At 39.5% G+C, this 15,718-nt stretch overlaps 1 protein-coding gene across 1 annotated transcript; it reads left to right on the forward strand.

Moving 5' to 3' along the window:
• Nucleotides 1–4,133: 4,133 nt before the first annotated feature.
• Nucleotides 4,134–8,249, forward strand: si:dkey-251i10.1 (uncharacterized protein LOC100038774 homolog). Its single transcript, XM_017702906.2, has 4 exons — nucleotides 4,134–4,361; nucleotides 5,739–6,225; nucleotides 6,983–7,123; nucleotides 7,699–8,249. The coding sequence occupies exons 1-4, from the start codon at nucleotides 4,251–4,253 to the stop codon at nucleotides 7,854–7,856; spliced, it is 897 nt and encodes a 298-aa protein (XP_017558395.1). The 5' UTR covers nucleotides 4,134–4,250; the 3' UTR covers nucleotides 7,857–8,249.
• The last annotated feature ends 7,469 nt before the right edge of the window (nucleotides 8,250–15,718 follow it).

A 15,718-nucleotide genomic window follows, 5' to 3' on the forward strand; every position in this document is an offset into this window, starting at 1 on the left:
TTCAACAAGACGTGCAACTCTTTCTCATCATGTTTAACTGCACACACACACATACACACACAGACCTCCCAGTAACTTTCTAGGTAACGTTGTTTCTGCGGTACATGCAGTCGATTACGGGTTTTGCTGCAATAACAATTATGAATACATTATTGTGTAAAGTCTTGCTTAACAATCTGCAATACATGGACAATATAACAATGTTGCTTTGCCAACATAAATACCTGGTAAACAAGCAAGACAGCTTGCGAATTACAGAACGTTAGGCTGATGTTACTAACATTAAATATTTCCCCAAGGTCGGCAGGTCTGCGTATGTAAACACTATTAAAGTTTTCAAACCAGAAAGTCTGTTTTGAATTGTCTTTGTGGTGTCACAAAAATCAGCACATTTAAATATACTTATCCACCATTCCAGCCTACAGCAGTTTAGCCTCACCCACTCACACTGAAGATATAAGGAGTGTTTCAGCCTTGACTGCTTTTTAAAAGAGGAACACAGCATTCATTCATGTTTGTGTATTATATAATTATATTGCATGATGGTTTGTCCCCATGTCATTCCTAATAACCCTATAATAATAATAATTCTGCCAAATTGTAAAGTTCTTCATTATTCAGTGAAGAACTGAGGTGTAAACAGAGTCATTCAGAGTGGTTTGCTGTGAAATGGGTTAGATGTCTTTACAGTGGTGGTGATAGGAACTAGGGGTCGCCATGACTACAACATAAATATTGTACATATAAATGACACAAGTCACATTATTTACTATCAAAACCACCAATGAACCTACATGAGTCTTCTGAGTTTTTAAGTGGAATGTTGATGACGGTAAAATAGTGATGAATCTGAAAAAATGTTTTATTTGGGGACTATTTTGCCTGAGAGCGCCCTGCATGTTATGTATTCCTCCACCAACAAAAGATTTTTTTTAAAATACTGTCAACTAATAACTTCTCAAAACTATCGTAAAATAATGTCTCCATCATCAGGCAGTAATAATCATTCATAATAATTTCATGTAATAACATTCTGTGAGGGAGCTTTTAGAGGTGGACGTCTGGTTCCTATCACGACCACTGTGAACAGTTCTAACTCTGTAACGGAGCATTTCACACCAAACCACTCTGAATGACTCTGTTTACATCTTAACCATTTAAATATGCAGGGATTTAGAAAGATTAGTGTAATTCCCCTTTAATCCATAGTAAAACTACATTGATTGCCAAATTGCTTTTAGTTATCTACTGTTGCACTAACCAGTAATCCAAAGGCACAGGCTTGACTAGATCTAGCTGAGAGCTTCCATACTGAAAAATAGCACAGTGGTTCCTTGAGGGTTCTGTTACTAGGCCTGAGTTCAGGGTCAGAACATTCGTCAAAGTCAGAAATGGCACAAAGGAACTTTCTCTGCTTTACTAATAGCATGAAGCAAACTGGTTCAGAATCAGACATTTGTGTACAAAACAGATGGCACTCAAGCATTGAGTCAGAGTCAGAGAGTCAGTTCAATCTGTCCTTTAACTGGGACCCGTTTCACCACTTTTCATGCCTTAATCTAGGTGTCAGGCTCTGTAAAGAGGCAGCTTCATTGCAATGACACAAGGCCTCAGCCGTAGCCCTGCGAAGGACACAAGACAAAAGCCCTTGTACTGAACTCTATTCTTGGCTGACTGCACTACAGTGCCAGCTGAGAATGTCCACCGTGTTCACGGTTCAGGACTATATATATACAACTTGGCAGGACATTATCCAGTCATGTGATTTAACTCTTCACACAGACAGTGATGAACTTTATTTTGTTCATCGCTGGCACACATACAAAAACAGTGTATAGACATTCATATTTACAATAAAATCAAGCTTCACCCACACAGAGGCCTGTGCTATTTGTTTTTAGTACTGCTTAAAAAGCCAAAAGGGGCCTAAGTAACTGAGCTTTATTTCTTTCAACACTGACATCAAAATCACAGGGTGATTCCACAGTTGATGAGCCATTTTATTCCTCTAATTAAACAAAGATGCCTTTCCAAAAAGCCATCCAAGGAACACAATGTCATTTATGACACGGTAGCTTTGCTGACAATGCCTTAAAGAAGTATCGGTATTGAGATTTTAGCACAGAATGAGCAAAAACACAAAACGTAGTTAACTAGCATCCATGCTAATGGCTTGAGGACGTTAAGGACACGCTAAAGGTTTAGCTACATTTTTTAATCTGGATAATTTTCTTTTAATCTATTATTTGGGTGCCAGAGTTGTGCTTTCAAAGTGACCTGATCACACAATATCACAACATGGCAGAAAGAAAGAAAGAAAGAAAGAAAGATAAAGGAAGGAAGGAAGAAAGAAAGGACGATGAAGGAAGAAAGAAGAAGAAAAAAGAAAGAAAGAAAGATAAAGGAAGGAAGGAAGAAAGAAAAAGAAAGAAAGAAAGATAGATAAAGGAAGGAAGGAAGGAAGATAGGAAGAAAGAAAAAGGAAGAAAGAAAGGAAGAACAAAGAAAAAAGAAGGAAGAAAAGAAAAAGAAAGAAAAAAAGAAAGGAAGATTAAGGAGGGAAGGAAGAAAGAAAAGAAGAAAAAAAGAAAGAAAATAAAAGAAAGGAACATAAAGAAAGGAAGAAAGAAAGAAAGAAAGAAAGAAAGAAAGAAAGAAAGAAAGAAAGAAAGTCACTTTTGATGACGCAGCATCCTGTTGTGGAACATGCTTGAGTGAGTGTCATGAGACAGAAATGAATGTACATGTTTAATAATCTGGAATGGATGGCACATGAAAATGTATATGATATATTTTAAAGCGTTTTGATGATCACATTTCAAGGTGTGTTCAGTGCGCTGTAAAAGTCAAAATTATGGTTCTCTAATAAAACCCACTTACAGTATGATTCATGTTTGTTAACATAAGCGTTTTTGGAGATGTCCCCATCTTTACTTCACACACGTATGTGTTAATGTAACATCAGGGGGACATTAACGGCGAAACGCCGCCGTCTCATATTTCATATTCCATTCATAAACTCAGTGAGGCAGTTCTAGGAAGCGTTCGCTCCGGTCAGCTTGAGGTCACTGTGTTTTGTGCGCTCACTGCGCCGTAACGCGCATATTAACCTGTAACTGTCCAGCACAAAACGTACGACGCCATAATTCACAGTGTTTGAGGTCAGTCTGTTCACCGCTCCTGGGAATCAGGGGGCGGGGCCAGTGCATTAACGTAGTATAAATAGAACGGTGACGTTTTCGGCTTCGGACCAATCAGAGTGTGAGTGTGTAAAAAAAATATATAGGATCACGCAAAAATGCGTGAGGGGTTTTAGTTTGTGACATTACGTACTACTTTCTTCGTTTTTCGTGATATTTATTTACACATACAAGAAATATGTCTTCTTTGTAATGATTTGTACCACCTTTATTTGATAAATACATTTTTTTTAAATATTCGGACAAACTATTTTGTATTGTTTTCAGATCTTTTCTTTTTTAATACGAAATGACACGCAATATTTTAGAGCTCTTAAAATAATAAAAAGAAACTGACATACTGGAAATAATAAAATACTTATTTTTCTGTCTGCAGCTTAACTATATATAAAATCATCATAAATCATTGGAATATTATTACAATTATGCGCTTGTAAATGCGATAGTGTATTAGTACAGATGATTCTTCCAGGGTTCCAGGGTAAAGGGAGTCCATTTGCATGCTCAAATGGTTCCTTGCATGGTGAAGTGGTTCTTCAGATTGATGTATATGGCTCTGTTTAGCACCAGAAAGGGTTCCGGTATTATCATTACCTTTTTTTGGTGTTGTAAAAAAAACATTTTCTAAAAGGTTCTATACAGAATCACATGCAACACATCCTCAGTCAGCCTAAGGAGCCATCTTCCCGTACAAAGGACAATTTAAGCATACACGTGGTTCCATATAGAACTCGTGGTTCTAAATAGAACCATAACCTCTACTAAAGAACCCATATTTTTAAAGAGCGTATATAAATATAGGCCGGAGGACAGATGGACCAATCACAATAGGACATTCGAGCTTCTAAAGGACGGACGGACCAATCACAATGCGCTGAGATCCCGTTGTGTCTCGCGTTGGGTCGCTCTCTGAAGATCCTTAAGCGTCTATAAAGTCGGCCATTTCGACCGAGCGGCCGAATAGCAGCTAAAGGAGCGGAGGGGTAGCGCAGCGAAGGCCGGGCACGCGGACATCAACCTCGGGGGGAAGCAAGCCAACCGCACAGCATCATGAGTGAGACCGCCGTCTCGTTCGCCAAGGACTTCTTGGCAGGAGGAATCGCCGCTGCGATTTCCAAGACAGCTGTTGCTCCCATTGAGAGAGTGAAGCTGCTCCTTCAGGTAACCCGACGCCGAGCATCAGCCGCTCCTCTACGCGGGCAGAGTGCCCACCTCCCCGCGGACGAGCTGCCGGCTTTGGCGCTAGTTTAGAGTGGAGTAACTCCGCTCCTTTTATTCTCCCCATCATTTGACCCCGCCGCCGCGCTGCTACGAAAGCCGAAAATATGTTTTACTTCATTAGTGCGAGTTAAAAGTTGTTTCTCCGTTCTTTGGAGAGCCTGAGACCGCCTTCCTATTGGAACGTCTCCGTTCCACCTTAAAAGGTGCAGCGGTTGTACTGCAGCGGCTGCGCCATTTAAGGTGGAACGGAAAATGCGAATAAGGGGGTACCTAGCTGCCTCCAGTTAAAAAAAATGTAGCAGTTAAGGACAAACTTGTTTAGCGGTTCTTGCCTAAATTCAAAGGGAGCTAAATGTATATAAGGTTAAACTTGTACATGTAAATTGTTCGTTGTTTTGCTTGTTGTATCCAAGCTAGCTAGTTAGCTAATCTACGTTACCAATCTCGGTACTTGTCAGTTTCTTACTCAAAATTTTCCGTTCCACCTTAAACGATGCAGGCGCCAGAATGTAACCTCAGCACCGTTTAAGGTGGAACGGAAAAGTGAAACGCATGCTAACTAGTTAACTTGTGTTTAGTGTATAATTGGTAGACAGACTTTACCCAAACGAATTTACTTGACTCGACGCTGTAGTTACGTTATAAATAGGACTTTCAGTTTTCATTGAAATGACCTGTGGTAGCTTAACGATGCCCTCCAACGCTAGCAGTGGCTAATGCTAGTTAGCCGCGGAGCTAAGCTAGTCATTGACGTGACATTGGAGACTTGTAACTGTTAAAAAGCCCGAAAAGCGATCAACTGGCATCCTTAAACGACAGTTCTGTGCCATTTGTATCGAACAGCGAAAAGGCCGCACTGTTCAACTCGTTTGGCTTCATTTTTAAATGAGCCGTTTAGTCAGAAGGGCATGGAGTGGTTATGTAACCGCCAGTGCTGTTCCCGTCTCCGTATGCAGAGGTTGTACATCCTGTTCCTGACCTGCCTAATTGAGACAGCCACTGCTAACGTTGCTGAAAAGCTGAAATAAGGTTTAAGTAAAAAAAAACATGGGAAGTTTGTTTGGTACCAAGGTCGTGGCAAGGGGAGACCTCTACTAGGGCCAGGCCCTGATAACTTCAGCTGTAGGAAGGTGAAGTGGCTGTGGGTCACCGAAGTGGTTCCTGCAGGTCCACAAGGTCACAAGAAGAGCAAACGAAGTAGTTCATTGACCGCTTTTGAGATCAGGCGACACCAAGATGTGACATGAGGCTGGTTGTGAGATCTGTTGTCTTTCCTGGACTATTGAATTTGATTTGATCGTCTTTTGGCTGCCACAGGTCCAGCATGCCAGCAAGCAGATCACAGCCGACAAGCAGTACAAAGGCATCATGGACTGTGTGGTCCGCATCCCCAAGGAGCAGGGTTTCCTGTCCTTCTGGAGGGGTAACCTGGCCAATGTCATCAGGTACTTCCCCACACAGGCCCTCAACTTTGCCTTCAAGGACAAGTACAAGAAGATCTTCCTTGATGGAGTCGACAAGCGCAAGCAGTTCTGGAGGTACTTTGCCGGTAACCTTGCATCTGGTGGTGCTGCTGGAGCCACATCCCTCTGCTTCGTGTACCCCCTTGACTTCGCCCGAACCCGTCTGGCTGCTGACGTCGGCAAAGCTGGAGCAGAGAGAGAGTTCTCTGGTCTCGGCAACTGTCTGGTGAAGATCTTCAGGTCAGACGGGCTGAAGGGACTCTACCAGGGCTTCAATGTGTCTGTGCAGGGCATTATCATCTACAGAGCGGCCTACTTTGGCATCTACGACACTGCTAAGGGTGAGTTTGAAGCGGGTTCATCGGTGCTGTGCTTCAGTGACTTTTTATCCTACCCATTGATCCTATTAACCTGCTCGTTTAAGAAGTCTATAGGGTCTTAGCGAAGGATCTCTGCAGGTGAGGTGAAAGGAAATGGCTTGGACGTGAAGCTAATTATTTCACCTTGCCTTCACTGAACTGCATAGCTTATGGAGCTCGGCACTCGCAGAAGTGTACCTTTTAAACAAAAAAGTAGTTATTTTTATCTTATTACTTTGCTCACAGTGCAGAAAAACTGTTTGACCTTAAACTGAACATTCTGTGAAGCATCCCAAACTGCCCATTCAAATGAATCATTAAAGGAGATGCAAAGGTTCTTAGGTTTAGTAACATTTACCACTTAGGTGCTAGAATTTTCTTGACTAAGGATATATGGACCTGCTTTTGTTCTGCAACAGCTTAAGTTTGAGACCTTTGAGTCAGTGGCCTTTTGCAATATAGCTGATTAGTCCTTTTTAATACAACCTACTTGTCTGTGAAGTTTACATTTATGGCATTTGGCTGATGCTCTTATCCAGAGCGACTTAGTTTGATCATTTTACACAGGTAGGCCAAGGCAGTGTTAGGAGTCTTGCCCAAGGACTCTTATTGATGTAGTGTAGGGTGTTTGCCCAGGTGGGGATTGAACCCCAGTCTACAGCATAGAAAGCAGAGGTGTTGACCACTACACTCCCAAATAAATGAAAATGAAAATTTATTTTTATTAATTTTTTTGCAGGTATGCTGCCTGACCCCAAGAACACCCACATCATTGTGAGCTGGATGATCGCTCAGACTGTGACTGCCGTTGCTGGTCTCACATCTTACCCATTCGACACAGTCCGTCGTCGCATGATGATGCAGTCTGGCCGCAAAGGAGGTAAAGCTTTTCAGTCTTTGCTGAATGTGAAAGCGTGGTCTTTTCTTTTTTTTATTTTATAAAAGTCCCTGCATTACTTAAAAGAGGACATGGAACATTTGTTTTATTTTTTTAAAGTTTGATGTGTGTAGGCACTGATAACGCTTCCGAATGTACCATATATGGTCCATATGTGAACTATGCTACAAGAACAGCCTGTTTTTGTGATGTCACAAAATCATTTATCCAGCTTGCATCAGTTTAGTTCGGCTTGTTCAAGCTGAAATTAGTGTTTTAGCTTGTACTGTGTGTTTTTTTTTTTTTTTTTGTGTGTGTAACTGAGGTGCAATAGAGGGCAGCCAATCAGAGCAGAGGTCATTTACTTAAAGGCCTCCCCCCCCCCCCCCCACTAAAAAATAGAGGAACGTGTTAAAATGCAGATAAATTAATTGGTTTTGTTGCACATCACAACATATAATCCAGTACCTTATTCTGTTCTGGTTTATTTAAAAAATGATTACAAAAATTGTGTACAAAACCTTAAATATCAGCCTGTACGTACCTGAGTGACTAACTTCCTGCCATTGTGTTTACAGCTGACATCATGTACACCGGCACCATTGACTGCTGGAGGAAGATTGCACGGGATGAGGGTGGCAAGGCCTTCTTCAAGGGCGCTTGGTCCAACGTTCTCAGAGGCATGGGTGGCGCCTTCGTGCTAGTCCTGTACGACGAACTGAAGAAATTCATCTAAGCTACACACCTGTTTATTTTTTTCTTTTCTTTTTTTAATAACGTTCACCTTCAAACAAAAAACGAGAAAAATGGAAAAAGTTGAAGCTGTTAAAACCTGTAACATAATGTATTATCATTTATTATTATTATTAATATTATTGTTATTTGGCTGGACTTTTCTGCCTTATTTGTGGGGCTCTACTAGTAGTACACTACTAGTTACAAATGGAGAGATGATGTATTTAAAAAGGCGTGCGCAATTCTCTTCTTATTCTGAGATTTCCCCACCAACATCATTCCTGTTCAAGTTCAAAAACCCGGAACATGTTCTTCCTGTTCTGCCACTGGGCTGTTTTTAATCATGACTTGAATAAATTCAACCTACTGAATAAACCTACACAGCTTTTTGTGACCTGTAAAGGTTTTTTTGCCCATCTGTTAGAAGTAATGCTTGTTTTGAGTGTTTGAGGACTTCACAATCTCTATATAATGATCATTGATGCACAGCCACAGTTATACAGTTTGTTTATTAAAAAAAAATTATACTACAACTACTGGTTTCTTTACAGTGCCAGTAATGGGAACCAGGGGTCATGACTGTGTTGGCAGTTTTTGTTAATCTAAATGCCGGAGGTTTTTCGATGATTGTTTACAGTACATCATAAACGAAGATCACCTTTGTGAAAGTCTCAAACATCAGGCAACATTTTGTAACCATTGATGTAACCACTTTAAGGTAGCTTTAAGCAGCTTAACAGGCTTTGGACGTCTGGTTTCCCATCGTGGTCATTGTGCACAACTCTAATTCGACACGTTTCTCTTAATTAGTGCAGTTTTCACTAGATTGATCTGAATTGCTTCGTTTACATCTCGTGATCTGTACTGAAGTTTAGAAAAATATTTTTCTTCAAATTGTTTTCAAAGGTTTGGTTAAAGGCCAGAGTTTAAGCCCTTGTGTTTGGGTTTAGTTTGTATGTAGTCGGCTCAAACTTGGCTACTTTAAGTGCTACCAGCATTTTTTTTTTCTTGCATGTGTTCCACAATCAGGGTGGAAATGACACAATGACCTCTCCTATTACTTCTAAAGTTGCTCCAAGTACTACAGAAGCAAGTTCTACTACGTTGGTGGCTGGCTGCCCAGACCATGTGACTTAAGGTCAGCGTGGACTGACCAGTACTAGAATCATGTTGGCTGCACTGCGGAGACCTCTAAGTGCAGTGCCGGATTACTGTTTAATTGCATTCATGTTGTGACCAGAGGGGACGTCGCACTTGAGCAACAGAAGGTGCTTTATTGCAATCTCAAGTTTAGTGACCACACGTTTGCTTTTATATCAAGGGAAGAAAAAAATTAAAAGCCCCTGAAAAATGTCACAAATTTTTAATAATGACAAATTCTTTGGCTGAAAAAATGTTGCAGCAATGACTTACAGCTGCTGGTAATTGCTTACTGTAATTCTAGCAACTAGTGGTCAGCAACATGTTGCTGTCAGTTAATAAGACAGAAGTGCTGTATAAAAAGGGAAGATTTAAAGGGCCCATATAATGGCAAAAATCCTTTTATTAATATTTCTATTGCTAAATGTTGGTAAAATTAAGGTTTGAGCTGTACCTCAGTCCATATATGGAAAATAAGTGGCAAAAACACTCCTTTTTACACATTTACATATATCCACCTATTCAGTCTACAGCAGTTTAGCCCCACCAACTCTTAGTGGTTATGAGTGTTTCAACCTGGACTACTTTTTTTTTTTTTTTTATATATAAGGCACAACATAGGACAGCCAATCAGAAAAGAGCTCATTTACATAACCGTTACTAAAGGCGCATAAGTGGATCTTGGGTGAGGAAAATAAAGTATGAGATGTCTAGCATATGGGCCCTTTAATGTATGTTAAAGGGACAGTGCTCAACTTTTTTGGCTTTTCCAGTTTACAAATCTTTTTTTTCCCACTCCGGGTTCCTGTTGCATGCTGTGCTGCGACGTCCATTGAAGGATAATCAAAGGCATGAAGTGGATTACACGCCACTTACCGCTGCTATATTTACTCCACCTTATCTCCTGCTTAGGCCCAATGACAGTCGTCTCGAGTACTCGCTGTAAGTCTCGCGCTGACTTCACACACTCTCTCATAGCTTGTGTTAATGCTTTTGGCTTTCAGCAGCTGAAGGAGCCACACCTCAGCCTGTGGGCCAACTCTGTGAGTCACAGCCTGCTTCTACTAATCTCTGTGTATTTGAGGTTGTGGAAAGGGCCTCGCCGGAGCATCAACCTAGTCCTGTGCAAATGGCAACTGATTCCCGCATTATTAAAAAACTCAAGTCCTTGGTACTCATGGGAGTTAAAAAAAAAAACAAGTGGTAGTGTTGAAGCCAGTTTATGCTCCTCTTTTTACTTCTACAAAAAATAGTGTTACACAGCCTCATCAAAGATTCATACATATAAAATAGATTTAATGGACCCAGAGCTTTTATTTTTCTCATATTCTAGTTTGATGTCTTTTGTGTGAGTTTTTTGTGAAATGCTCCGTTCTAGAGAAACTTATCAAGTCAGAACTGTTCACAGTGGTGGTGATAGGAACCAGATGTCCACCTCTACAAGCTCCCTCACAGAGGGTTATTACATGAAATGGCTATGAATACACTGCCTGATGACTGATACAATACTTAATGATAGTCTTGAGGAAGATTTGACCTAAAACGTGAGGTACAGGCCATCGCAAGACAAAATATTCCCCAAAGAAAGTGTATTCTTTTCAGATTTTTCACTATTTTACCATCTTCAACATTACATATAAAACTTAGAAGACTCACCGGTGGTCTTGGATAGTAAATAGAATGGCTGCAGTCTCTACAATCAACCTTTTCAATTTACAATTTCACACCAGACCACTCTGAATGACTGTTGTTCACTGTAAGTATGCATTTATTTTGGAAAATCAGTGGATTTTCTACTTTAAGGAGTATATCGCGGTTGTTGGAAGAAAACCTCGTTTGGGGTAAAAGTAAAGTAGGTTTTTTCCTTCTGCTGTAAAGTTACCATTTGGAGATTTGAGGTTTTCTTCTGACAACAGTGATATTTTAACATCTCAGCCAGAATAAGCTTATATGTAGAAGCTTAAAGGAATATTATTAATAATGTGCAGTTATTGAAACCAGGCCTATGGCTTCTACACACAAATACTGCCCTGTATGTCCAGTAGGGGTCTGTGTACACATGGCTAAGTCCAAATGGCACTTTGATAGACATATAATCCACTGTTTGGGTGCAGAAGGCCTTATTTCATGACCTACGTAGTGTCATATATAGGGAATAGTGAGACATTTGGGAGTCTGCCTAGATTTGTATATATATATATATTGGCTGATCAAAAGTCACACTAAGGCCCTAAAACTATATTTTAGTGGTTCATTTCAGATCAGCATGTGTCTGTAAGTGGAGACTCACTGTGGCTGGTTTATGCGCAGCAGGTACTGACATGTTGGCATGTTGCTGCACTAACATTTATGTGGCGAGAGATGCCGGAGATGCCTCGTGCCTCCGGGGCGAGAGCATGTGAGACACATGATCTCAGCTGGCCTCGGCTCACATTCGAACGTCACACCGAGTTCTTCACTCACAACTTTTTCCATTTCCCCTTTCCTCTTGCATCGGAGCATCAGCGCTGATTTTAAATAACCTTTTTGGCATGTGTTTTTGCAAATTTATTCCTCCAACTTTAAAAAATGAGAAAATTACCAAAAAGCTATTTGTCACATTGTCACATTTATCACATTAGAAGGGCGTCGGAATCAGTTCCAACACCTTAATCTAGCAATTATGGTGCAGATTTATGATAATTAGATTCTAATCAGATTTAATTCCACTGTAAAAGTGAAATACTGAGATAAACTCACACATTATTTTTGAAAGAAGTTGCTCATTTCTTTAATTATAGTTGACAGAAAGTGTCACAATTTAACATTACAAAACTTTGTACATCGTCAAAAAAAAAAAAAAAGTAAGGGATTCACCATCAGGCACTTAATAGTTTTCCAACTTAAAAATAAGTAATTGGGATGTTCTCAGAATGGCTTTAAAGGCTGTAAGATGGAATAACAGAAGTCTAGGAACATCCCTAAGCTATTATAATAAACATTTCCAGAGCATTGTTTTTATTATGGATACTAGCTAAACCAAACCTGTCCATACCTGAACATTTTTAGATTCTTAAGGCCTTTTCTTTAAGGGACATTCTTGCCTAAAACTAGAGTTTAACGTTGTTTAATATGTTATATGTATTATACATTACATAAACACATTGCGCAACAACTATTAGGAATCCCAGCAGTGCTCGGCCAATCCTGACTGTTAAGCTAGCCGTAGCTGTAGGCTAATAAATACAGCCAAGCTATCATTAGTGTAACTCGTTCTTCAGTTGTTGAAAAAATGGTGAAAACTGATTCTGTCTTTATTCAATACAAAACAGATGCAAGAGAACAGAAGCCAAAATGAGGAAACATCTAGTCAGGTAGCTACTGTCCATCTGATATATGGTCATACATGCCCCATATATCATAAACAGACATATATTTCAAAATATAGGGTCATATACGTTGTGTTCATACACTTTGTGGACAGAAATATTAGGATGCCTTTGCTGCTCCACTCCTCTGGGAAGCTTTCTACAAGATTTTGGAGAGTGTCTGGGAATTTTCGTCTATTCATCCAGAAGAGCATTTGTGTGGTCAGACACTGATGCTAGACGAGAGAGTCTGGTTCACAATCTTTGTTCTAGTTCATCTCAAAGGTGTTTGATGGGCTTGAGGTCTGGGCTCTGTGAAGGCCTTGAATTAAACTAGTTCAGTTGCTTGTTACCATATGAAGTAATTTTGTTAGGTAGATCTGATGAGACACTTTTTACAGTGTATAGCTAAGTGTCAAATACTAGACATATGCATTAAGCATCAATAAAATAGAACAATAAAGTATGGATCATATTTATTCTAACTATCTATGTTTGATACAAACAGTGAAAGACTTTCAAAGCAAAAAATCAAAGTGAAATATGAAACGGTTATAAAAGATATGTTATAAAAAGTAATATGAAGCTAGCTTACATGAGTGATATACTCAATCCATATGAAAAAACGTTTTCAAATGATTGTGTTGTGTTTAAGTTCAGCTGAAATTTATGTGTCATATTTGAAAACGTCCAGTTTAAATTATGTTGTCTCATATGTCGCATGCATATCCTTATATGGCAAAATCCAAGATGGATAAAAGGGACGTTCATCAAAGCTACACCTTGTATAAAGATGGCTCTTGAAGGGATTTTAAGCTGAAGGCAATAGTTCTATTTAGAACCCAACGGTATCTAAACAGTTATTTATATGCTAAAATGGTTCTTCAGATCAATGAAGAATGTGCTGAAGAATCCTTTCTGGTGCTACATAGAACCATATACAATACATTCTCCATCAATCTGAAGATCCATTTCACCATACAAGCAACCCTTTAAGCATGAAATGGTTCTAAACAGAATCATCCCCCGTACGAAAGAACTCTTGAAGAACCATCTTTTTGAAGAGTAAAATCCATTTTTTGCCATGGATCAGATTTCTGTACACTGTTAGAAATAAACGTACTATGCAGGTACATAATTCATCAAGGTACAAACAATGGAAGTGTATTCTCAAAGGTACAGCAGTGGTTTTAAGGTCCAGTGATGTGCCTTACATGAATTCTTCCTAGTGGAAAAGTAGATATTTGTACCTTTTCATAACCAAATGTTTTAAATCAGAACAATGAAATTAAAGCCTGGAGAAGAGGCGGGGTGTGGAGTCAATACAACTTAGAAAATATCATTTCAATGAATTCTGGTTCAGTTCTGTTCCCTGACTAAGGGTACTGGGATGTACCCCTGAGGGTACCACCACAGTGACAAGAGGAGCACTGCCCCAGTGCCAGTGTAGTAACTTATTTTCTGAGCGTGTATGGCCGACTTTAGCTTTTAGCTTTGTGCTCCTCACCTAGCAAATCATTTCTTACATTTGAGTTCACCATTATCAGCGACAGTCGGCTCCTTAGCAGGTCCTGCTTTCACCAGCTACTAAAAAACATCCCCACTCTGGCCAAAAGAAAAATGAACCATAGCTACATCTGTTGGAAATGTGGCTACTAGCAACCTAGAGCGCCGCACCGCCTCTCAACATCAGATTTTCTGGTGTAAAGACTATAAACCCATGAATCTTGAAGGTGAAAAGAAATTTTTAAAAACAACAGTTGCTTTAAGTCGAGCTTTTGGTGGCAGTTAATTTATTTTTTTTGCTTGCTAGTGAATAGAAGGAAATCTAAGAGCTAAAATTAGGAAGCAGCTAAATATCTGCTGCTGTTTTGCTGGTAACCATCCTCAAATCAGCGTTACAGTGAAGAGAATGGGGTATAATGAGGCGTCATTATTGCACTGCATCTCTCATCTCAGGTTATAGATATTGTCACAGACTGTGGTATTTTTTCTATTTGTATATATACCTGTAGATAGGATCTGGTTTTATTCTTGTTATATGTATAATCTATCCATCCATCCATCCATCCATCCATCCATCCATCCATCCATCCATCCATCCATCCATCCATCTATCTATCTATCTATCTATCTATCTATCTATCTATCTATCTATCTATCTATCTATCTATCATCTGATGAGGAGAACCCCAAGCTAAAGGCTAAATTTAGCAAGATAGCTAGCTGGCTAGATGCTTTACCTCAGTTTGGCATATTGTCTCTGGCTAAAAGGGTTAAACTGTGTCTCTGGTTTACATTTTGTGCTGAATACAGATAGAATCGCTCTCTTCTTAACGATTTTGATAGATAAACCGAGGTAAGAGTTACACCGATGCTAGGTTGTTTATATTTATTAGCCTACAGCACAGTGGCTAGGCTAGCATCAGGAATGATTAAAACCACAGGGATTCCAAATGGTGGTATGATGGTTTTGCATAATGGGTATGGAAATAAGAATAACTGCAAAAACAAACCTCGAAAATGATATTAGGTCATATATATATCTATATATATATATATATAGACACACACACACACACATATATATACATATACATGAAATTGGTTATACATATATACATACATACATGTATGTCACATAAATAAAAAGTATTTTAAGAGTTTGAAGTAATTGGATTTGCTGTAAATGGTTATTACCATGAAAACATTAGCAAATAATGGACTATAGAGCATTAAAGTCTACTCTTCTTAACACACGTGAAAATGTATTTTTTAGAAAACATTAGAGAATATATTGCAATATAAAGAATGTATTGACTGTGACTATATTACATTTTTTTTTCTTTACTGTAAAATGTATGCAAATATACACTGATCCTTGTTTCTACGCTTATTGTCCATTTTATCAGCTCCACATACTATATAGCTGCACTTTGTAGTTCTACAGTTACAGACTGTAGTCCATCTGTTTCTCTGATACTTTATTAGCCCCCTTTTACCCTGTTCTTCATTGGTCAGGACCCCCATGGACCCTAACAGAGCAAGTACTATTTAGGTGGTGGATCATTCTCAGCACTGCAGTAACACTGATGTGGTGGTGGTGTGTTAGTGTGTGTTGTGCTGGTCTGAGTGGATCAGATACAACAGTGCTGCTGGAGTTTTTAAACACCTCAGCGTCACTGCTGGACTGAGAATGATCCACCAACCTAAAATATCCAGCCAACAGCGGCACAAACCGTGCAGCAACAGCTGAGCTATTGTCTCTGACTTTACATCTACAAGATGGACGAATGAGGAAGGAGTGTCTAATAGAGTGGACAGTGAGTGGACACAGTGTTTAAAAACTCCAGCAGCACTCCTGTGTCTAACTCGT

This window comes from Pygocentrus nattereri, chromosome 23, assembly GCF_015220715.1.
Source record: "Pygocentrus nattereri isolate fPygNat1 chromosome 23, fPygNat1.pri, whole genome shotgun sequence".
Taxonomy (NCBI): Eukaryota; Metazoa; Chordata; class Actinopteri; order Characiformes; family Serrasalmidae; genus Pygocentrus; species Pygocentrus nattereri.

What these genes read in the sequence shown, in the direction of transcription:
- si:dkey-251i10.1 (XM_017702906.2), top strand. Translation starts at nt 4,251, where the DNA reads ATGAGTGAGACCGCCGTCTCGTTCGCCAAGGACTTCTTGGCAGGAGGA. An exon ending in CATCTACGACACTGCTAAGG is followed by an intron (nt 6,226 to 6,982) that starts GTGAGTTTGAAG and finishes ATTTTTTTGCAG; the next exon opens with GTATGCTGCCTGACCCCAAG. An exon ending in GCAGTCTGGCCGCAAAGGAG is followed by an intron (nt 7,124 to 7,698) that starts GTAAAGCTTTTC and finishes TTGTGTTTACAG; the next exon opens with CTGACATCATGTACACCGGC.